The sequence below is a fragment of the Leptonotus elevatus genome, chromosome 5, assembly GCF_054856555.1.
Source record: "Leptonotus elevatus isolate MCC_2025b chromosome 5, RoL_Lele_1.0, whole genome shotgun sequence".
In the NCBI taxonomy this organism is placed as follows: Eukaryota; Metazoa; Chordata; class Actinopteri; order Syngnathiformes; family Syngnathidae; genus Leptonotus; species Leptonotus elevatus.
The window spans coordinates 3,394,811-3,417,239 of record NC_141243.1 but is presented as its reverse complement, the minus strand read 5'-3'; the positions used below and the strand labels follow the sequence as shown (position 1 = coordinate 3,417,239).

Below are 22,429 nucleotides of genomic sequence, written 5' to 3'. Positions count from 1 at the left end.
ATGAAATGGGAAAAAAAAAATTCGATCACATCAACAGAATTTTTTAAAATGTAATTGGAGGTCTAGTAATCACTAATTATATTACTCCTCAATTAATCCATCAGTCAGGTCATTTGCAAGTCGAGGTACCACTGTATGTGTTTCTAACTGTTTACATTGAGTAGCTTTTAATGTGTTAATTTGTAACTCGTCGACTTTGGAATGTTTAGTAGGCAGGATGAGCTGTCACTTTTTACCTCCATTTCCTACTTTCTATTTAATTAACACTTTAAAAATGTTCATTATTGGGCTTGTGGTTTGCAGTGGAACACTGCATCATTAACATTTTGAAAATATAAAAAATATTAACTATGAAGCTTTTAAGTACATGCACTGCAAACTACAACTACTTTAATGAATATATTATATCAATACTTCAAATGTGAGCATTATTATTATTATATTGATTTGTGTATTTTTTCATCAGTTTTACTGGATCTTATAATATTGTTGCAGATGGAGAGTTAATAGTAATAATAATATCTACTATGACTTTTCCCCCTCATATTTAATGTTTATTTATTTCGCCAATATTTTTACAAATTCGACTTTATCCTCGTAAATTTCCATCTGTCCATCTTTCTCGTAATATTGCAACTTTATTCCTATATAATTAAGATTTCATTCTTGGTAAAATTACAACCTTTTCATCTTAATATCATGAAATTATCCTCGGAAATTCTTGTAGTAATGCAGTTTTGCAGATAAAATTATTAGTTTTTTTTCCAAGCAGTATTAAGACTTTATTCCCATACAAATCCAGACTTCTTCTAGCGGAAATACAACTCTTCATGTCCTGAATTTTGTCGGACGTTAGACAGGTGAAAAGTGACAGCGCCTGTGAGCAATGCACACCTGAATAATCGCGTTGTTGAATCTGAGAGTTAAGTCTTTGGAAAGTTATTTATGAGCCACAAGCACATTTTATCACAATCATTTATGACTCCATGTCCAAGGATGAGCTCTGGTCTCTTATCCAGCCGTCATTATGGTCACATTGCACTGATTGCCTCCTTCAAGGATAAAAGTGCTTCTTTCCAAAGACTTGTACTGTATGCGTATGCTGTCATAATGTAGTGCAGTGGAACCTCTCAGTCACCTCCAGCTTGCTCACATTTCCCCCCCATAAGAAGCATATTTCTATTGTGAAGTAAGTAAGAAAGGAATCAATCATTCATTCATCACATCATTATCATTTAGTTTATAATAATTAGTATTATTAATTACTTTCTGTTACAGTATTAAAATAATAACAAATGTTTTTGCTATTTTATTATTAATTTAAAAAATGAGTTTCAGTTCATTGATTTGTTTGTTTGTCAACAATTTTTTTGTCAGTTAGTTAGTTGGTTAAATTTTTGTTCGATAATGAGCTATAGGTATGTATTGTAGTTATTTAGTTAGTTAAAAATTTGGGGTTAGTAAGATTGTGGTAATTAGTTAGATGGTCTGCATTTGTTAGTCAGTCAGTCAGTTAGTCGGCTAAGCTACTTGATCAGTGGCTATGTTTTTTTGTTTATTTAGTTAGTTAATTAGATGATTAAGTGCTTTAATTGTCCCAAAGTAAAAAAAAAAAAAAACTATTGGTGTGTTTAGTCAGTCAGTAAACTGGTCAGTTAGTTAGTCAGTTAACCACTTAGTTAGTTGGACAATGTATGTTTGCTCTTGATTGTTAGTTCTTAAAATATATTTAGGATATTGATTAGTCAGTCAGCTAGTTAATTGGTGGTCTTTTTATTAATACAACAAAGACATATCAACAACTCTGCTTTAATGTTACTGACTTTGGTGACTTGGGAGGTTCCACTTTAGCATCTAATTGACTTGATTTGGGTATAAATCAGTAGCTACTTTTGGCTGGATGGGCTCACCTTTCACTTTCTGGGTGTGTGGCTTCTCCCTTCCCTGTCTCTTTCTTCCCCGCGTCCGTCATCTCTGTTGGACCGGATCGCTAACCTGCTACTAAAACAAACACACATACTAAATGAAGCCCGTAGTCCTCTGGAGACCTCCGTGACGTGCCTGTCAAGCGGCATCTCAATGGAGGACTTGCAGAGTCAAAGGAGCGCCAGCATGGATTGGCTCAGTAAGTTCACCTCGCTGACACAACAAACACAAGATGGATCACAAAGTGTGTGGACCTTGTTAGAGCTACGATTTAAACTCAAGACAAGACTTTAGATTAGTTGTCTTCATGATCTACATACATGACAAGCCATTGAATCATGTAAGCTTAATGGGGTTGGAATGCTGATTCACACTCAATGGACATTCTATCAAAACTCAACTAGACTAATATTGCCACAACCAAGAGTCAAGATAGCTAGTAAATTAGTTAGTCGGACTAGTCGGTAGTTAGCTGTTTAATTGGTGGGTATTTGTTACTTATGTGTTGGTTAGTTTGGTGGTATGGTAATTGAAGGTTGGTCAGTTAGTCAGTCCATTAGCTCTTTAATTAGTATTTGTTAGATAGTTATTTACGGTAGTTAATGGACTGTCTTTCTTTTTTCCCTTCTTTTTTTAAATCTAGTCAGTTAGTTGTCTAAATTTGTTTATTACTTTTCCAGTTACATCAGTGGCTATTTAATAATGAGTTTATTGTCATTATTTGTGAGTTTCCTATCCAGTTAATTAGCTAGCTTGCTAGTCATCTGGTTTGCAGTTAGCTAATTATTAGTTTGTTAGCTCTCCATTTGTTACAAATCAAGTTAGTTGGTTATAAATATTGGTTAATGTGCCTCCTATTTTTTTGTTGTTGTTAGGTAGCTAGCTAGTTAGTTAATTGGTAGCTATTTATTTGGTTAGTTGGTATTTGCTGTTTATAATAATACTCATTTTTAGCCAGCTAGTTAATTTTGGGGGTGTGACTGACCTGCTTCGGCCTTGGCAGAGGTCGACAAAATGTTTTGTATTGAATTTCAATTGGTGTACCTAGTGTGTCCAATGAGTGTCATTGACGCTGAGCATTCTTAATGGGACAAAAGACATATGATATATTTTAACATCCGTAGCTAGTTAGAATGTGTTAATAACCCTTCTATGGTGCATCCTGGCAGCTCCACAGACAACACTTAGCATCCGTGAGGAAATCCCCCCGAGGCTGCATCACACTGACAAAGGCGTTATTACCCACAATGCTGTGGTGACACAGATGATGAGTGCAATGACAAGTGTGGAGGGCAGCTGCAAAGCTTAAAGTCAGCACGGTGTCAATCATCTGCTGCTCCACTGAAGAGCACCGAGTGGATCGGACGTGGCAGTGCCGTCATTGTCAAAAGGGATTCGTTTCATGTTTATTTCGGCAAATAACAATGCTAAGCTAACTGTTAAATTAGCCTACAATTGAGGGATGATTGCTTAACAACCGATTAGAATTCTTGCTAGGCCAATGTCCTGTGAAGATCTAAAGATTTTGGATGTTTCAAAATAATGCCTTTTATGGTAGCTTTATAGGTTCTCATATATTGGATATTAGTATGAATCAATTTTCGAGACTCGGTCTGCATGAAGTCTCGATGGTGGTTTGCTGGTTCTTCTGTGGTGTTTTTTGGGCTGTTTTGTCATATTTGATCCCCTGTCCCACCCTCCCTCCGCCTTCTCCCTGGCGGAAGTTCTGTCAGGTGGACTCCTCACCGTCCACGTGTGTTTTGAACAGATAGTCCCACCACCACCCACCGGAACCTGACCTCCAGCAGCCTCAATGACATCTCTGACAAGCCGGAGAAAGACCAGGTGAGTGCGAATGTATGTTTGCAACGGACTGCTAAAATGCACGCAAACGATGGACATGAGGTCCAGGACGGCTCCAGAATTTGTTTCCTCCTGGTGCTAAATGGGGTGCTTGACCCATGCACACATTTCTGATGGGGCTATAGCACCCCCTGCATTGATAACATGCTAACAGTTGGTACTTGGTATGCTAACATGCTGCAGTCAAAGTCAATAAGACACAGGTATGTATTGGGATTGTTTGGCCTTGGTGGAGGTTCACTTAGTGAATATACAGTATATAAATGAATACACTGTATCTGATTAGCTGTATTGTGTTGTGAATATTGCTTTAGAGGTCAAACAAATCCAGGTTTTGAAGATAAGCTAGCATGACTGTCACTTCACAATACTGATAACATTGTCTCAGTTCTAATAGTTTCGTACTGTAGTGCACTGGTGCAACCAACCCGTTCACCGGCTTAATATGCTCACTTTTCTACATTACACTTACACTCATGCTTTATTATAAAGTTTTAAATGTTCATTGGGGCAAAAATAAAATCCAAATAATGAACAAAAAACACGTGAGCTATATTCACCTCAGTGTCTCCTTTTATTAGTTGGCGAGCTACTGCTTTAATTTATTGCCACTCAAACTAGAAGACAAATGGCCATCATAAAGCTCCATTTATGACCTAACGTCATGCCATATCGCTCCACAGGGTTACTGTTTATCTCAATGGAAAATTGTTACTACGAATATAAAATAAACAAAGCACCATTGCATGTTGCTAGAGATATGGTTAAATATCCACAGAGATTTATTTTGGGGAAAATCAAAAAGTGATTTGTGCAAAATAAAGTTGCATCTTATATATAATATTAAGAATGTTCATACAATGAAATCATTTTCTACTGCTTATCCTGTTCAAGGTCACTAGTGGCTAATCACTTTTTGGGAAAACTGAATGAAATTGCAATTTAAAACTAAAAAGGGGGCTTGAAGTCGTCCTTGATGAACAGCACTTGCACCTGTCTTCTTTTTTTGGTTGTTTTGTAGCTGAGGAACAAGTTCATGAAGAAGTTGCCCAGAGACGCAGAGGCCTCCAACGTGCTGGTGGGCGAGGTGGACTTCCTAGACGCACCCTTCGTGGCCTTCGTGCGTCTGCAGCAGGCCGTCATGCTCGGCGCCCTGACCGAAGTTCCCGTTCCCACGAGGTGCGTCGCCGATCAGGAAAACCGTACAAAATGGTTCCAGTGCTCATTTGAAGAACATTAGGTTCACTTAGGCACCCACAATCGATGAGATCTATCAAAATTCCTTGCCTTTTTTTTTTTAAATAATAAATGCTTTAATAATTCAATGCAAATGCAAAATGCGATCATTTGCATTGTCTACGTTTGCAGATTTTTATTTGTCCTACTCGGGCCCAAAGGTAAAGCCAAGTCGTATCATGAGATCGGACGAGCCATCGCTACCCTCATGTCGGATGAGGTAAGATTTATTGCAAAAAATATATATAAAAAATTGAAATATAATGAACAAATAAGCGAATAAATATAAAGTATGTTAAATAAAAATATCAATTAAAAAAATGGTAAGATTGTTTTATTGCAAAAAAAAGTTTTGTTAAATTTTATACTTACTGTATCCACTACTATTTGCACAACAACTGGGGTAACAACAATAATAAATAACAATGATGAATGAATACTAATAATTGTGCCATATGCAGGTGTTCCACGATATCGCGTACAAGGCCAAGGACCGGCAGGACCTGCTGGCCGGCATCGACGAGTTCCTGGACGAGGTGATCGTGCTGCCTCCCGGCGAGTGGGATCCCGCCATCCGGATTGAACCTCCCAAAACGCTGCCGTCCTCGGACAAAAGGTCTTTTTAAATTCCTGTATTTGTAGCTCGGTGGAATTGGTAGGGCTCGAGACTCAAGTATGCAATCTTTCTTCTAATATTATATGACTTTATTTTCAGAATATTGAGACTTTATTTTCTTATTATGACTCTTCTCCCCTGAAAATAACATTTAATTCTCATAACATTGCAAGTTTTTTCCTGTAAAATATGTCTTTATTTTGGTAACTTTACTGTTTTCCCGCCTAAAATTGTAAGTATTCTCAAAGGATTTAACAATATAATACAACTTTAGTCCTGCAACATTACATACTTTTTTCTTCTAAAATGCTACTTTGACAAATTCCTTGCAAAAATTCAATTTTATTCTTGTAATGTTACAAATTAATTCTCAGAACATTACGACTTACATAACTTATTTTCTTCCATGTTATTTTTCACGTTTATTATTCATCACAACTTTTTTTCTTGTAACATTGTGATTTCCCCCTGTATTATTTATATATGATTACATCATTTTCCCCCGTCGCAATTAGCATCGATCGCTATTTGCCAACTTTGACTAGAAGTGTTTATTTCAGGAAAAACATGTACGCTGGCGGAGACTCCCAAATGAACGGCGACACGCCTCACGATGACGGTCACGGAGGAGGCGGGCACGCACCGGGCGAGGAGCTGGAGAAAACGGGAAGGTGGGACATCAGCCAATAAAATTTAAAAAAATCGAGTAAAATCATAATTAATATATTTGACGTCTTTCAGGTTTTGCGGCGGCCTCCTGCTGGACATCAAAAGAAAAGCGCCTTTCCTCCTCAGCGACATCACCGACGCCTTCCACATCCAAGCCCTGTCTGCCATCCTGTTCATCTACCTGGGCACTGTCACCAATGCCATCACATTCGGTGGGCTGCTGGGCGACGCTACGGAGAATATGCAGGTGTGACAGTCATGCAACCGAAAGTTTAGAAAGTAGCCAGATCTCTTAGGTAGTAAAACATTTTTATTGTTCATGTTTGCAGATTTGTATTTGTAAGTCATCAGAAAACTAACTACTGGAGTATAATACAGATACCTGAAAAGTTACCTTGAGTGATGTAAGGAAGTTTTTGTGCTTGGTTGCTTCCCACCACTGATTACGGATAATGTCGGTGTTGTTTTCAGGGTGTTCTGGAGAGCTTTCTGGGCACGGCTATTTCGGGCGGCGTCTTCTGCCTGCTGGCCGGCCAGCCACTCACCATCCTCAGCAGCACTGGACCCGTCCTCGTCTTTGAACGCCTCCTCTTCAATTTTAGCAAGTCAGTGTTACTGTACACCACTCCGTTGAAAATGCTGAGAAAAAATAAATAAATACGATGTTCCGTTTTTTTCAAATTATAAATTTTTTGTAACAAGGGGTGTCAGGCGATTGAAATTTGTAATTGCAATTAATCGCATGACTTCAATAGTTAACTCACGATTAATCGCAAATTGTATATCTGTTCTAAATGTAGGGCATTACAATAAAATGTACAATAATTAAATAAAAGTTTTCATACTCTACCACTTTTTTCAAATTGGATCAGTAGGAGTATTCAGTCTTTGAGTACACACCGATGATACCGAGTAAACTAGTACATTTTATATATAAAATTTAGGCGTGTCAGGCGATTACATTTTTTATTGTAATTAATCGCATGACTTAACTCAAGAATAATCGCAAATGATATATCTGTTCTAAATCTACAATAAAAAGTTTTCATACTTTTGTTAACATAAAAGTGGGATTTTTTTTAACTAATAGAAATATGGCTGCATATTTTAGTCATTGATATAGTAATTTCTTAATAATTCATAAAATGTAGTTAAAATGAAAAAGATGTACTGTACTGTAAAAAAATAGTGTGATATTGATTTGTGTTGTAATTTTTCTGCCACTAGATGGCATAATTGCATTTGTAAGACGTCAGCTCTTTTTCTTTTCACATTAAGAGTGATCTAATCTTTAAACTTTAAATGAACACACTAATTTTGACACCCCTCTTTGTAACATAACAGATTTTTTTCTTATAAAATTCAACTTTATTCTTGTAGCATTTTTGTAAAACTACTTTATTGCTACTTCAAGTTTTGTCTCGTCATAGCATGACTTTTCGCCATAAAATACGTCTTTATTCTTGTTCTTCTTCTTATTCTCTTTAACTATTTTGTACAGTATAATCCAACTGTATTCTCAGAACATCACAACTTTTTATTCACCTCATATGCAACTTTATCCCTGTGCCGCTAAAAACCAGGGAAAACGAATTCAACTACCTGGAGTTCCGCTTGTGGATCGGCCTGTGGTCGGCGTTCCTGTGCCTGGTGCTGGTGGCCACCGACGCCAGCTACCTGGTCAAGTATTTCACGCGCTTCACCGAGGAAGGCTTCTCGGCCCTTATCAGCTTCATCTTCATCTATGACGCTTTCAAGAAGATGCTCAAGCTGGCGCACCACTACCCCATCAACTCCGGCTTCCACGAGGAGGATATCACGCAGTACGACTGCCTCTGCATGGCGCCCACCGTCCTCGGTGAGAAAGAGCGAGTCGCGGTCCTAGTCCAACCTCGTCTCAACTAGGACATCAAGAAGATGGGCTTTTCATTTGTTTTGTTTTATTGGTGCAGAAAATAACTCGGACTTCACAGGGGACCCTTTAGAAGGCACCTCCATATGGTTCTGGAACAACACAGATCTGGTGAGTTTTCCCCTTTAAGTGCCAAACCATCATAATTGTACAAAGTTACATTTTATATATATTATTATTATTTTTTTTTTATTATTATTTTTTTTCTCTAAAAAACATTACATTTTATATATGATGTAAATAAGGTACACAGACCATGAACTACTAAACGCTATGTTTATGTGTCCAGCCCATGAACGCCACGTGGTCGTCTCTGAGCCGGACCGACTGCTTGAAGTACAAAGGCGAGCTGGTGGGCAAAGCGTGCGACTTTGTCCCTGACATCGCCCTTATGTCCATCATCCTCTTCTTTGGCACGTACACCTGCTCCATGGGCCTGAAGAAGTTCAAGTTCAGCCCTTTCTTCCCCACAACCGTGAGTCCGCCGTGAGATCTCACCGACACACTTGCGGATGTCACCGTGTGTTTTGTTGGCCACGCAGGTCAGGAAGCTCATCAGCGACTTTGCCATCATCCTGACCATCCTCATCTTCTGCGGCGTGGACGCAATGGTCGGCGTGGACACGCCCAAACTCATAGTGCCAACTGAATTCAAGGTGAGTAGGATTACGATAAAGTGTTTTTTGTTTAACACTAACTCATTCACTCACAGCCATTTTCACTGAAGCAACCCCCTTCGCTCCCGGCTATTTTACTGGATTTTGTAAGGCCCACAGAAAACGTGAAAAACACAGCTTGTTTGCAACATGGCCCTGGATGATCTCGTATACTCTGCTGCCACCTGCTGGCTGTTTTTGGTAATAGCTTCCATTGCTTTAAGCTACCTCTTCATGTCAGAAGTTGCATCAAAGGCTTCTGTATACTCTTGCATTAAAAAACTTATAAATACGTTTTTGGGAGTGAAGGACAAAGCATTAAAAAAACGTATTTTCACGTTTTTGAGTTTGAATGAGTTAAAGGGGTTTCACCGTAACTGTTGCATAGAGTGACGTAAAGTAATGTAATGTAACGGATGTAGTGCAAAGTATTGTAAAGTACTGTACCATATCTTAACATAACCGTACCGTAAAGTTTCATACCGTACAGGACCGTAACATAACATTATGTAACATGCAAAAGCACTGTTACATAATGTACCAGAAGATGTCATACTGTACAGTAAATATGGTACAGACTATCCTTTTCATTTTAAATGTTTATGTCCAAGGTCAGTACTGTACTGTACATCGTTTTTTTTCCTTATAAGTCTCACAACCATGCCAAAGTATCGTAGTAGTCACGACGCTGTTGATTTTCACAACACGGTGACATGGACATGCTCAAACACACCATTTAACGAGTACCATTCCGATTAAAAAAAAAAAAAAAAAAAATCCTAAAATGTGCCGCCTCCCTTAGCCGACGAGTCCCCTCCGAGGCTGGTTTGTGCCGCCGTTCGGGGGCAACCCCTGGTGGGTGTACCTGGCGTCGGCCCTGCCCGCCCTCCTGGTCACCATCTTGCTCTTCATGGACCAGCAGATCACGGCGGTGATCGTCAACAGGAAGGAGCACAAGCTCAAGGTGAGTGACGTCCGCGATAGAACTTCGCATGCCTGCTAAATGTGTTTGTCATTCCTCTCATAGCAGTGAGGCATGTTTCATGCCAGTGAGGGAACACCTCAACTGTTCTCTCGGAATTCAAGTAGTGTCATGACTTTTTCGATTCAAATGAAATTGAAGCTTGCTATGCTATCCCATGTTATGTCATGCGTTGCTATATAACATATTGCTTTAGCATAACAGCGTAGCAAGCATAACAAAACACAGCGCGCTAAGATCATAGCACGTTGTTGCATAGCATCACATAATATCGTATAGTGGTGACCCAGTTGAACAATTTTGGGCTTTGACTTGCAAACTTAAACTTGTGATACAAGAATAGGCTTGCCCACGCCCAATTGATGTTTACTGTCAAGCTAAACTAGAGAATTACGGCATTGTGTCGTCAAAACAATCCCATATCTTAGTCTTTAGTCTACTAGCTTAATGCTAATGCTATCACATAATGGGAAACCCATATAAAACCCTTCAAGCAACTAACCTTGCCAGCAAGCTGAATTCTCGTGGTATTTTTTTCCACAAATACTACGAGAAATACATCTCGCTCATGCTGATACGTTTGCATCTGACTTTTTTTTAAGTCGGGCCAATTAGGGCGGGACGAAAACGAAGAAGCGCCAACGGCGGGGGGAGCAAACAAACCGAGCAGACGAATGGACGCTGCAATTAATTCTGTTCTTGCAGAATTACTCACAGTTTTCTTGTTGACTGTTGAACAGCAAAAGGGGCTTCGTGCATTTGTATCTAGTTAAGATGTTCGTGCTTTTTTTTTTCCCTAAGGCAAGACCAAAGCTGCCATTTTCATCCTATGCAGTGATTGGTCAAAACAAACGCGCACAAGATGCCGCATCATCCAATCAGCTCGAAGTATCGTACAGAATGTCCCGCTTTTCCCGAACAGATCTGCCGAGTGAAGTTCCAGATTGATAATGTGAAGAACTCCCTTGAGTGAATCCCAATAATCACTCTGGTTTGTGAGGTTATTAAGCAACTGATACGTGAGCACAACACATTCAGACATGCAATATAACAGTAGTCACAAGTCATATATTCTTTATCTTCTGCCGTCTGGCTGTCTTATACTGCCTCCAGGTGGCCAAGGCTGGGAGCAGCACAATATGCATTGAATTGTATGAGCGCTCGTATTACAGAGTACTGTTTTTCTCATTTAAATAAACGCATATTTCTGGATGAATTTCATTCCTATTCATTCCGATTTGAGTTACAAATGTGGTCACATTACGAAATGAATTCCTACCTCAAGGCGCCAACATGTTTTCGTATTGCAGAAAGGTGCGGGCTACCACCTGGATCTGTTCTGGGTGGCCGTGCTGCTGGTGGCGTGCTCCTTCATGGGCCTGCCGTGGTACGTGGCGGCCACCGTCATCTCCATCGCTCACATCGACAGCTTGAAGATGGAAACGGAAACCTCGGCGCCCGGGGAGCAGCCCAAGTTCTTGGGAGTCAGGTGAGCTTCCAACGTGACTGGAAGTTTAAAAGTAACAAATGAGAGAGCGTGTGTGAATGATAGTCAATGGCAACGCAATCATCGTATATGATTTGATAGATCTCCTGCGTGTGTTATTGCAGAGAGCAGAGACTCACCGGCGTCTGCGTGTTCATCCTCACCGGACTGTCAGTTTTCATGGCTCCCATTTTAAAAGTAATAGTCACACTTTTAAGGACTATTTTAGCAGTATCTGCAATAGTATTACTAATAACATATAACTGTCAACACACTAATATATTTCTGATGCATTTAATGTTCATCCATATTGTGGCCTTACTGTACAAACATTAGTTCATCCCCATGCCGGTGCTGTATGGCGTCTTCCTGTACATGGGCGTGGCCTCTCTCAATGGAGTTCAGGTAGACTTTTCTTCCAATAACATCATATTTTAATATCTTTAGTACCCTGGCTCACCGCAATCTTTTGTTTGCGTGTAGTTCATGGACCGTCTGAAGCTGCTGCTGATGCCGGCCAAGCACCAGCCCGACCTGATTTATCTGCGACACGTTCCCCTACGGAAGGTACACCTGTTCACCTTCATCCAGGCGCTCTGCTTGGCCCTGCTTTGGGTCCTCAAGTCCACCGTGGCCGCCATCATTTTCCCCGTCATGGTAAGACTTGTGTCCAAAATGCATTTTACATTCACTAAATAGTTGAAACTGTGAAACTGTCATTTTTCATTAAATGTGTTATTTTTTTATGGGACAATCATGAGAATGCTGAAGAGGAAGCTAGAAACAAGCTAGAGTTCACATTTTCACAGGTTCCCATAAAAACATGCACCTAATAGTAAGAGCCCAAGTCATGTGCTAGTTGAATCAGTACTCGTTTTTTTTTTAAATGCAAATATGTACAGTACTTTTGCCTTCTGATTGTCACGATATTATCCTCTTTTTAGATCCTGGCGCTAGTAGCCGTGAGGAAGTTCATGGACTACATGTTCTCACAGCTTGACCTCAGCTTCCTCGATGACGTCATCCCCGAGAAGGACAAGAAGAAGAAGGAGGATGAGAAGAAGAAGCAAAACCGAGAAGACAGCGACGCCGATGACGTAAGTGCAGAAACGTCTTTCAATCGGACAAATTCGTGGAAATTCCACAAATGAAACCCGAGCGGCCATTTCAATACAAAATGGGAATTTTTTGGGGGGTTGTTTTACTCATGATAGACATGTCCTACCAACTTTCATGTTTAAGTCAAACTGTCTTTTGGGGTGATTTTTCAAATGAGTTTTATGATTTACAATATGGGCAGCCATTGATAAATAAAAATGTATGCCTTTTGTGTGTCCATTCCGACCTCGGTTCTTGAGATGTTTTTTTTTGTGTGGGTTTATCACGGTAGATATTTCTACCAAATTTTGCTCGGTAAAAATGAGAAAATATGTCATTGGGTGCCACTGACTACGTTTCTCATGACTTCAAATCGTATTTGCTTGCATTCTAAAACGGATGCTAACAATGTTTAGCATTTAGCATTTTGGTCGTTTCAAGGTCCCCTTTTGGAACATTCTACTTGCTTCTGCGTTGATCAGAATCGTTTTAGGAACATTCTTGGTGGAAAGTCCAGGCCATGCCATGATCACAAAAGGACACGTGCATGTGACGAGTTCCCTCCGACTTGGCTGTCAGGTTTTGGGGGTGAAGATCAGATCTTGAGGACTTTGTGTGTGTGTGTGTGTGTGTGTGGTCTCTCCAACAGTCTGACTATCCTTACAATGAGAATGTTCCCAGCATTAAAATTCCCATGGACATGATGGAGCAGGAACCCTTCTTAGGTGGTCAGGCCTCAGACAGTGAGTAGACGGCCGGGTGGCGGCGCATGCAAACCGCTTTCTTCATCATCTTCATCTTCTTCCTCTTTCTTTGTGTGGCACCACATGATGTCGGGCATCTGGATTTTGCACTGTTTGACACTAACAGATGTTCTTTTCTTTTTCTTTTTTGTAACCTTGTCTTTTGTGTCTCTTTTTTTTGCTGTAATATCTGCATGTGATTCCGGTTTCTCTTGAATGTACTAACACACTTTTGTTTGTTTACAGTGGTCCTTTGATGTAGTGCACTTTTTCTGACATTACATGTATGTTTATTTTCTGTGTAAAAAAATAAATAAATACTATTTCGTTTTTGTTGTTTCTTTGTTTTTTAACAACAATGTCCGAGAAGTTTGTAATGGCTAACAAACGGCTAAGCATAGCACAAACATGAAATGTTATGTAAATATGAATTTAACGTCTGGTCATGTGTCTCCTCGGCAGAAGAGAAGTCAGCTTCGTTCCTCGAGCGACACACTTCGTGCTGAGCAGCTTCGCTACTACCAGGCCAACTGCTTGTCCAGGTGAGACGCACAAACATGATATTGTCTTATATGCAGCATGTAGTGTAATACACTGTTATGAATCTGGCACAGTTTACAGTACACGGGGGGGAAAAAAGCAAAAAAAATGCTAATCATAATTAAATTGGAAGTCAACCCCCCCAAAAATTCTTGACAAAAATATGTTCTATGCAGCCCGCTAGTCTAAATACACTATTTATGTTAACATTGTGTTTTCTCAATATCATAAGGCGACCATTTTGCCACTTGCTGAAGAGTGAAAATGACATAAATTTTGCTCAGGTCTTGGGTAACAACCAATCACAGCTCAGCTTCAGAAAACAGGTGAGCTGTGATTGGTCGTGGCCTGAGCCCTGAACAACTGTGATGTCATCTTCAGTCAACAGCAAGTGGCAAAATGGCCGCCCCCTGAGATGGAGAAAAACGGCTGCATTTTGAATATATGACTGGATAGCTGATGGGCTAAGACTTTTGAAGTCGCGAGGCCGCCATATTGCTCCTCCCAAGAAACGTTTCTCGGCATACGATCCTATACATTCACAGTATCGAAATTGGAGAACATTCGAGACAGTACTTAGTAGAAACAGCATGATTTATAGTGTTTTAAATTAGTTAAACAGAAACAAGAGGACTTTTTTTACAACTTGCCTTAAATACATGTATAAATAATATGCTTAACGATGTTTACAGGATATATATTATTATATTTTTTATTAAAGAATTATAACTGTAATTCAACAAAAGATGCCTCTGCCAAATCTCAATTTGGGGTCTAAGGAACTAAGCGATAAAAGAAAAAGGGGATCTTCAAAGCAGCACATACCGTCCTCTTATTTATTTATTTGTAACTTGTTAAAAAAAAAAGTGACCAACCCGCCACAAACACCCCCCCCCCCCCCCCCCCGACCCTATACTAACTTATACTACGAGCTGTATATGTCTAATCTGTTCGTATACCGTATACTTTATACAGTAGTCTGCTCGCGAGATGGGAGGAGCAAGATGGCCGCCCTGTCGCTTCAACGGCTTGCACGGGCGTGTACGGGCTATCGGCTATCCAGTCATATATTCAGATCAGTGTGCATAACTCCTATTCCACAAATGTAATATTGATAGTGAGGTCACATATAACGCATTATTGACTTCTCCTTTAAATGATATTAATATTAAAATATTTACGTGTACTTAATGGTTTAACTAGACCAAAAATACCATAAATAATATAGACAACAATAAAATAGTCAAATATTTAGAATTTTTCAATTAATAGTCGCACCTAAGTATAAGTCGCCAGCCAAACTATGAAAAAATTGTCGTCGAAATCATACGGATTTTCCTGTATTTAAGCGCACGTATACAAGCACACACACTTCGACACACGTGGTCCCAAAACCCTTTCAGGACGAGCACACCAGGATTACAGCGTGAAAGGCAGCTGCACTCACGGGACATCCGTGGCGTCAACAAACACGTCTGACAAGATGTCTTTTTAACATACACACAGCTGCTGACTCTGCAAAAAAAAAAAAAAAAAAAATCATTTCCTGCTCGCAGAGCTCTGGCACGTGTCCATTTTGTCCGAAATGCCGGCCAGAGCGTGATGATGTAATACTGTGATGACATTACAACCCCCCCAAAACCTAATCCCAATCTACTAAAGAGAAATTGCTTTGTGCTCAAGTGACCTCCCCGCAGGCCTTCAAACAGCTTCAATAAAATAGCAGCGCTAGTAAGACTAAGCTAGCTTCAGCGCTGGAAATTTTCCCACTCGACAATCATTTTTGCGGCGTTGTTGTGTTCCAGCCCCGAGATGAGTCCGCTGAAGCCGGTGCCTCAGATTAGAATAGACATGGACCCGGACGACGGCAACCCATTCTACTGGCGGAGCCGAGGATCCGAGACATCTCTGTAGGTCCGCCCATTCGCCACGCCCGGGGTGTGTGTGTGTGTGTGTGTGTGTGTGTGTATGGGGGGGGGGGGGACGCGTCCAGAGCCGCCGAGACCCCTCCCACCCCCTCTATCTTCTTCTACTACAAATCAGAACAAGCAAGCTAACTCTACTACTTCTTCTATGCAACTGCAGCTCTGTCTTACCGCGCATGGAGTTCCCTCCCTGCTTTTGTTTTATATCTATCATCCGTCTATACTTTTATATATTAAAATATGTAAAAAAGAGAAAAGAAAAAAGAAAGAAATCTCTTATATATTATGATAACATTTTCCTGTAGCAGGAAATGTACATTTTTATAGTCTACCTCTTGTTTCAGATGAACAAGTGTCGATTGATCGCGGGGATTTGCTGTATTATAGACGGAAAAGGTGTGCTTGTGTGATTATAAATAGTTATTAATGGTTACTTAACAATGAACAAGAAGCAGTTTTTGATTTGTTTTTCTTACTAATTTAAATCGAAACATTTATTTAATTTCTTTTTTTAATGATTGTTTTTTGGTGTGTGTTGGTAACTTTTTCGTACGTCTGATTTTGTCAGATATGAGCGATATCGCGTGTAAAACCTTGCAAGTGGCTTATAAGGTCCATTATTCATATCCTATTACGGAGTCGATGACAAACCGGGACTGACCTTTTAACTTATATTAGCCTTTTAAATTTCTTGATTTTTATTCAAAGTACTCTTAAAACAAGAATATTTTAAAAAAAAAATGTATTAAGAGAATCCCCCCAAATCGATATGGAAATAAATGAGCTTTTATGACAATGCACTCGTTAGCTTAGCATGAGGTCTGAAAACAGACTCCAAAATACTCAACAAATATGGTGTTAAAAATTAAGGTATGTATTTAGCACTGATAAAAAAAGAAAAGTGTCCTGTTGTCCAGGCGACACTCGAGGAAAGTATTTGACATCGTAGGGCTAAATTTGAGTCATAAAACGTCACAAATGTCGCATTCTCGCAACATATATGACATCTGTCCTGGCTAATTTATAATCATAAAGCACCTAAAATAATCACGTCTAAAAATAATAATAATAACAAATAGTCGAACGCCAGCTTTGGTGTCCATGCAGAAACGATCTTGTCTCCTGTGATTTAGCTGGAACTCTCGCAATCACATTTGACATCTCTTGGCTAATTATAGTCATAAATCTCCCAAAATAATCACGTCTAAAAAATAATAATAACAAATAGTCGAACGCTGGCTTTGGTCCCCGTGAAAGAAACTGTCCAGTCTCTTTTGATTTAGCCGGAACTCTTAAATCTCAAGGCTGATGTTAAAATATTTTACAACTAAATTGTAATGATAAATTCCCCAAATATCATGTATAAAAATACAAAAAGCTTCTTGAACATTGTTTTTGGTCCCCTAAAGAAAAGTGTCCTGTGTTCTGTTCTCCAGGCGGCACTTTTAACCACAAATTTGACATCTCAGGGTGCTGATAAACAATTCTGGAGAAATGTTTTCGTCATAAAACCGCCCGCATTTTGCACTGTAAAGAAACTGTCCTGTCATGCGGGCGACGCTCGAGCAGCAGAATTGACATCTCCATGAGGACACTAAAGGTTTCCAACACTAAATTTGATTCACATTAAGAAGCACTGTAAATTCCTTGAAGTAGCTTTGATGTGTCCTGTATTCTGTCATTTAGGCAACACTTTAGACACACAATTGAACTGAATGACGTTTTTATTTTAAAATATGCATTTCCGAACCATTTGGAATGTTGCTTTGTTTCAGACTGAGCCGAGTAGCGGAGTGGGCATTTCTACGACATGTTAGCCCATCAGCCAAAGTAACAATATGAGGACATTTCATATTTATAGTTCACATGTGTGTTTTTGTTTGTTTGTTTTAGACAAAACGAATATAATAAGAATCAACAAATTTGTGACTTATGAATGGGCATAAAAACACAAGCTGTATTTTTTTGGGGTTTGACTTTTCATTAACTTTTTTTTGGTGACATTTTAGAGTAAGTACTGTACTTTAGAAATTATATTTTTCAAATGAAATGTATATTGAAAATAAAAAGTTATTAAACAGACGTGCTCTTGGCCATTGAATGTTTTTGTACGCTATTAATGAAAGCACAGCTCCCTCTTGTGTTCATTCCATCCTATTGCAAGGGAGAAAGGCCAATTCTTGAATCACATTCTCAATATATGTACAAATGGGTATACTGTATTATGTTTCGATTTTTTGACAAAAATTAATTCATCAAATAAAAAAATGTAGCATCTTTTTTTTTTTATTGTCATAGTTAATAATTGTTTATATTTTTCCCCACTTGTAATTTTAGAATTTGATATTCGTCTAATTACAACTTGTCATTTAAAATTTAGAAATTTTAAAATAGTATTTTATTGAGGTAAAATTATAAATATTTTTTATCTTGTAAGTACAGCTTTTCCCTATGAATATTATGACTTTGTTCCTCAAAATCATATAGTAACAGTACGTTTTATTCAGGTCAAACTAAATATAAAGCTCTCTCATTACTAGAACGTTTTTATTTTTTTCTGGTGACATCTTTTGTCCCTTAAAATTATTATTGTTTCCCCCTATTGGAATATATTTGTTCATGAAAAATTACAAGTGTTTTTGTAATATTACTTCAATCTCTTATTGATTACTTTTTCCTTTTGAAATTAGAAATATGCAACTTTTTCCCCTTCTCATTGTTATAGTCAAATTAGGATTCTCCTCTTGCTTTAAGGATTTATTCTTGGAAAAATTACAACTATTTTAAAAATCACAAAGTGTTGTTTGTTTGAGCTATTCTAGCTTTTCAATTTATATCCTTAAAAATATATATAAATTAGCAATAACTACCGTGACCCTGCGTCATAAATGACGTGCCGAATCATTGGCAATCTATTTATTTCCAGCTAATTAAAAAGTGAAACCTGCCAGTGAGGTACAAAGGGATGCTTGGTAGCAGTAAATGTGACCTCATCTCATCTGGCCGCGCAATCGGGAGCATTCCGCTTAATAAGCAAACGAGTTTAGGCAATTTCACACGCTGACGTCAGAGCGGATATTTCATGCCAAAACCATGACCTGGCTTCTGGAGCGTGTCGTATGCGCAAGCGCGCGCCCGCGAAAACAAACACGCACACGCACACACACACACACACACACACGGACGGCCCGCGAAGAGCGAAAATCCAGTCCATTAAACATGAATTTGGAAGGGAGTGATTATGCCTTCTCACATTTAACCAGTAGGGGGCAGCAATTTGCTAATGTGCCTAGTCTTCACGCAGGTAATCAAAAAGAAAAATAGCGGTCAACTTCTCCCCCCCCCCCACACTTGTATGAGGTATATGCCACGGAGGAGGCGGGACTTTCGACTTCCTGGTTTTCACACATCAGCTTTGTTTCCGTTTGGGCCTGGGTTGCACGTTCCCGTCTACGGGTCTGAGTGTGTAGTGTGTCTGTCTCAGTTGTCCGAAGCATAGAACACATGTTGAACGAAACTAATTGAACATCTTACAAGCATTACTAAGTTTGCTTTTAATGGCAAATAAAACGGAAAAAGCTGCTGCCTTTTGGAGCGAGTTGTGGACAATTGGCGCATTTGGCAAGGTAAAGATTTCCCGCATTCAGCCTCTTGGTGGCTAATAATTGCTTTTGCATAGTCGCCTACATGTTCCGTTTCTACCATTTGCAGACATGACTGCGAGTGAGCACGACTGGGCGCATTTCAAGATCGATGGTTGGACCCAGATGAGCACCGCGTTTTCCTTCCGGCACAATACGTGGCCATATGTAATGTGATATAAGGTGAAATATATATACTACAGTTTGTCCAAATACACGTGCAGCAAATGCCACAGTGTCCCGCATGGAAGCTCCTTCAAAGAGTTTGCTAACTTTGTGTCTGTACAACGCGAAATTAATAGCTTGCAAGCCGATCACTTAGCTTCATGCTCCACTCATCTGATGACAAGACATTTATCTAGCTAGCTATTTATATCTGGATAGCTAGCTGCCTGGCTAGCTAGCTATTTGTCTGGCTATCTATCTCGCTAGCTGTCTATCTATATCTGGCTAACTAGCTGTCTGTCTGTCTATTTATTTACAGGACTGTCGCGCCCAACCTAGCTGTCTGGCTGTTTGGCTAGCTAGCTGTCTATCTATATATGGCTAACTAGCTGTCTGTCTATCTATATCGGGCTTGCTAGCTGTCTATCTGTCTATCTAGCTAGCTAGTTGTCTGTCTGTCTATTTATTTACAGGACTGTCGCGCTCAACCTAGCTATCTGGCTGGCTTGCTAGCTGGCTTGCTAGCTAGCTAGCTAGCTGTCTGTCTTGTCTATTTATTTACAGGACTGTCGCGCCCGACCTTGTTCCTATCTATTCAATATCTAGATCTAATGCGCATGTCAAACATTTAGTGATAGTCAATGGGTGATGATTTTATTTTCTCATTTAAAAATGTACTTCGGAATATTTACTACAATTTTTTTTTTTTTTGAGGACCAGCCGCCACTGCTCCCCCCCTCCAGCACCAAAAGAGCGTCGAGAAAAGGAGAAGAATTGGTTTCTCGGATGATGAAATGCTTGGTAAATACACGACATACACATTTGCGACATTTGAAATTCTGCATTCAATCCGGCGTAACGACCCTCGAAAAAGTCCAAATGGGCTCCTTTTAAGAAGGACCTTTAAAGCGGTGCACTCGATGTAAGCGCGTGACCGCCTCCCTCGACCCAAATGGAACAGGCGCCAAACGGCTGCCTCTTTCAATTTTGCGCCCATTAAGCGTCTGGGATCACATATATCAAAATCTATTCCAGTGTAATGTTAGCGGTCTCTGTAATGGCTGGTCTTATAGAATTTCAAGCGTTTTGTTTTTGCGACTGATTGGACTTGTTCCCCGTTTGGACACGTGCCTTCAAATGGTCTCTTTTTCTCTGTAATGGAGAAGATGTCACAGAGTTCGGCGGCTGTATTAGCGCCCTTAGCATGTAGCAAACACGGTAAACAAACAGGAAAGATGTTGTCCCTACGACATCATCAGAAGGCAATAAAACATGAAGATGGATAGATTAGATTTTTCTGTTAACTAACATGATATGCGAGTGTTAATATTTAAATCTCGTAGACAATTATTTAAAAATGTAGGATGGATTATATAACTAAATAAAGAAAGAAATCGGTCAAGGGGAACGCCAAAAAAAACCCACATTTTGTCATTTGTTGCCGAGTGAAAATGAATGCAAATGCGAACGTCACATGACCAAACTGAGAAAACAGGAACCTATTTCCCACTTTAGCGGTTCCCCGCTCGCTTCTTTGGCGTCTTAATCCATCTACGCATCAGTTTGACCGACACTTTTGTCTTTATAGCGTCAAATCTTGGTGCGCTTTCTTGTATCTTGAGCGTGAAGATTTTTGAAGAAGCATCGCGCTTCATTTTAATTGGCCTTCTGGCTTGTGCTTTTCATTTTGACGGCATTTCCATATCAAAAGGTCTCGCCACCTGCCAGGAATCCGTAATAAAAAATTCACCTGGGCCTCAGCATTAGCTACGGGTCATTTACAGCTGGTCAACACGTGCGCGCTTATTAGAATGCCAAACGCAACAGGATGCGGTGAAGTAAGCCTTGATTTAATCTCGCAATGGGAGAATCTTATCTTATGGCAGCAATATGGAATAATAAAACAGAAAGAAAATCCATATACTTTATATACATGTTTACGACTTGAGGCGTGCGAGCAGCACAATATGTGGCAATTGGACATGAATAATAAATTATGGGCAATTGAAATGATGTAGGGGGCCACCATTTTTCATCAGTGCTACTGGTGGGGGGGGGGGGGCATATAGGAGTTCCTCCCCAGATGTATGACAAAAAATGCCAATTTGAATATGAACAATATGTGAGCCAATGTATGCTAATACATTTCATCATCAATGTCGTATAAAATATCCAACCTTCAACAACGAAAGGTTTGAACAATCAAAAATAACCACATAGTGGGATTTCAGTAATTTATGCAAGACTCGAATCACATCACTGAATGCCTCTCGCGCTTGCATGCATCGGAACTAGAAGGGCCTGTTGGGCAGGATTAGCTCTCACACTTACCACTCAAATGCTCAAATTAATACTACTGACTTTTTTTTTTTCTCTCATTAAAACAACTAAAAGGTGATCATGCACAACACATTCACACTAATGGAAATGTTCTCATGCGCACTTGTGAAAACACTCTCATACACATTAAGCACTCATACACACAACTGAAACACTCTTACACCTACTGAAAATGTTCTCATATACACAATGAAATACTCTCATACAAACTACAGCAAATGTTCTCATGGGACCTTGTGAAAACACTCTCATGCACCAGTGAAAATGCTATCACGCACATTTGTTAAAGCACTCTCATACATACAATGAAACACTCTCATACACACTAGTGAAATCGCTCTCATTCACTTAATTATCACTCAATGCTGTCATACCACAACTGAAATGCTCCCATACACTTACTGAAAATGCTCTCATACAAACAACGAAACACTCTCATACACACACGTGAAATCGACTCCCATTCACTTAATTATGACTTTCTTTTTTTTAATGCTGTCATACCACAACTGAAATGCTCTTACGCAAAAATTAAACAGTCTAAAAAATGCTACTGAAAATGTTCTCATACACGCAATCAAACACTCTCTGTTCATTCACACTAGTGAAAACACTCATATGCACAACTAAA

At 39.5% G+C, this 22,429-nt stretch overlaps 2 protein-coding genes across 7 annotated transcripts in view; both read left to right on the top strand.

The window, feature by feature from the left end:
- Positions 1–16,553, top strand: part of slc4a4a (solute carrier family 4 member 4a) — a 44,067-nt gene extending 27,514 nt beyond the window's left edge. For 2 of the 6 annotated variants that reach the window (XM_086077224.1, XM_086077225.1), the window contains exons 8-27: positions 3,695–3,771; positions 4,811–4,968; positions 5,158–5,245; positions 5,487–5,641; positions 6,202–6,312; positions 6,383–6,557; positions 6,782–6,915; positions 7,894–8,168; positions 8,263–8,333; positions 8,512–8,697; positions 8,765–8,878; positions 9,681–9,842; positions 11,171–11,349; positions 11,472–11,544; positions 11,683–11,751; positions 11,830–12,003; positions 12,291–12,443; positions 13,094–13,187; positions 13,650–13,729; positions 15,533–16,553. In XM_086077224.1, coding sequence (XP_085933350.1) covers positions 3,695–3,771; positions 4,811–4,968; positions 5,158–5,245; positions 5,487–5,641; positions 6,202–6,312; positions 6,383–6,557; positions 6,782–6,915; positions 7,894–8,168; positions 8,263–8,333; positions 8,512–8,697; positions 8,765–8,878; positions 9,681–9,842; positions 11,171–11,349; positions 11,472–11,544; positions 11,683–11,751; positions 11,830–12,003; positions 12,291–12,443; positions 13,094–13,187; positions 13,650–13,693 — 2,492 coding nt within the window. In that variant the 3' untranslated portion in view covers positions 13,694–13,729; positions 15,533–16,553. Of the gene's footprint in view, positions 1–2,029; positions 2,126–3,694; positions 3,772–4,810; positions 4,969–5,157; positions 5,246–5,486; positions 5,642–6,201; positions 6,313–6,382; positions 6,558–6,781; positions 6,916–7,893; positions 8,169–8,262; positions 8,334–8,511; positions 8,698–8,764; positions 8,879–9,680; positions 9,843–11,170; positions 11,350–11,471; positions 11,545–11,682; positions 11,752–11,829; positions 12,004–12,290; positions 12,444–13,093; positions 13,188–13,649; positions 13,730–15,532 lie in introns of all 6 variants that reach the window. The other 4 variants (XM_086077222.1, XM_086077223.1, XM_086077221.1 and 1 more) reach the window with 3 other exon arrangements.
- Positions 16,554–19,063: 2,510 nt separating this feature from the next.
- npffr2a (neuropeptide FF receptor 2a) overlaps positions 19,064–22,429 on the top strand; it is a 32,827-nt gene continuing 29,461 nt past the window's right edge. The window contains exons 1-3 of the mRNA XM_086076839.1: positions 19,064–19,278; positions 19,364–19,476; positions 20,173–20,259. The gene's annotated coding sequence lies outside the window, so the exon portion shown is untranslated. The remainder of the gene's footprint in view (positions 19,279–19,363; positions 19,477–20,172; positions 20,260–22,429) is intronic.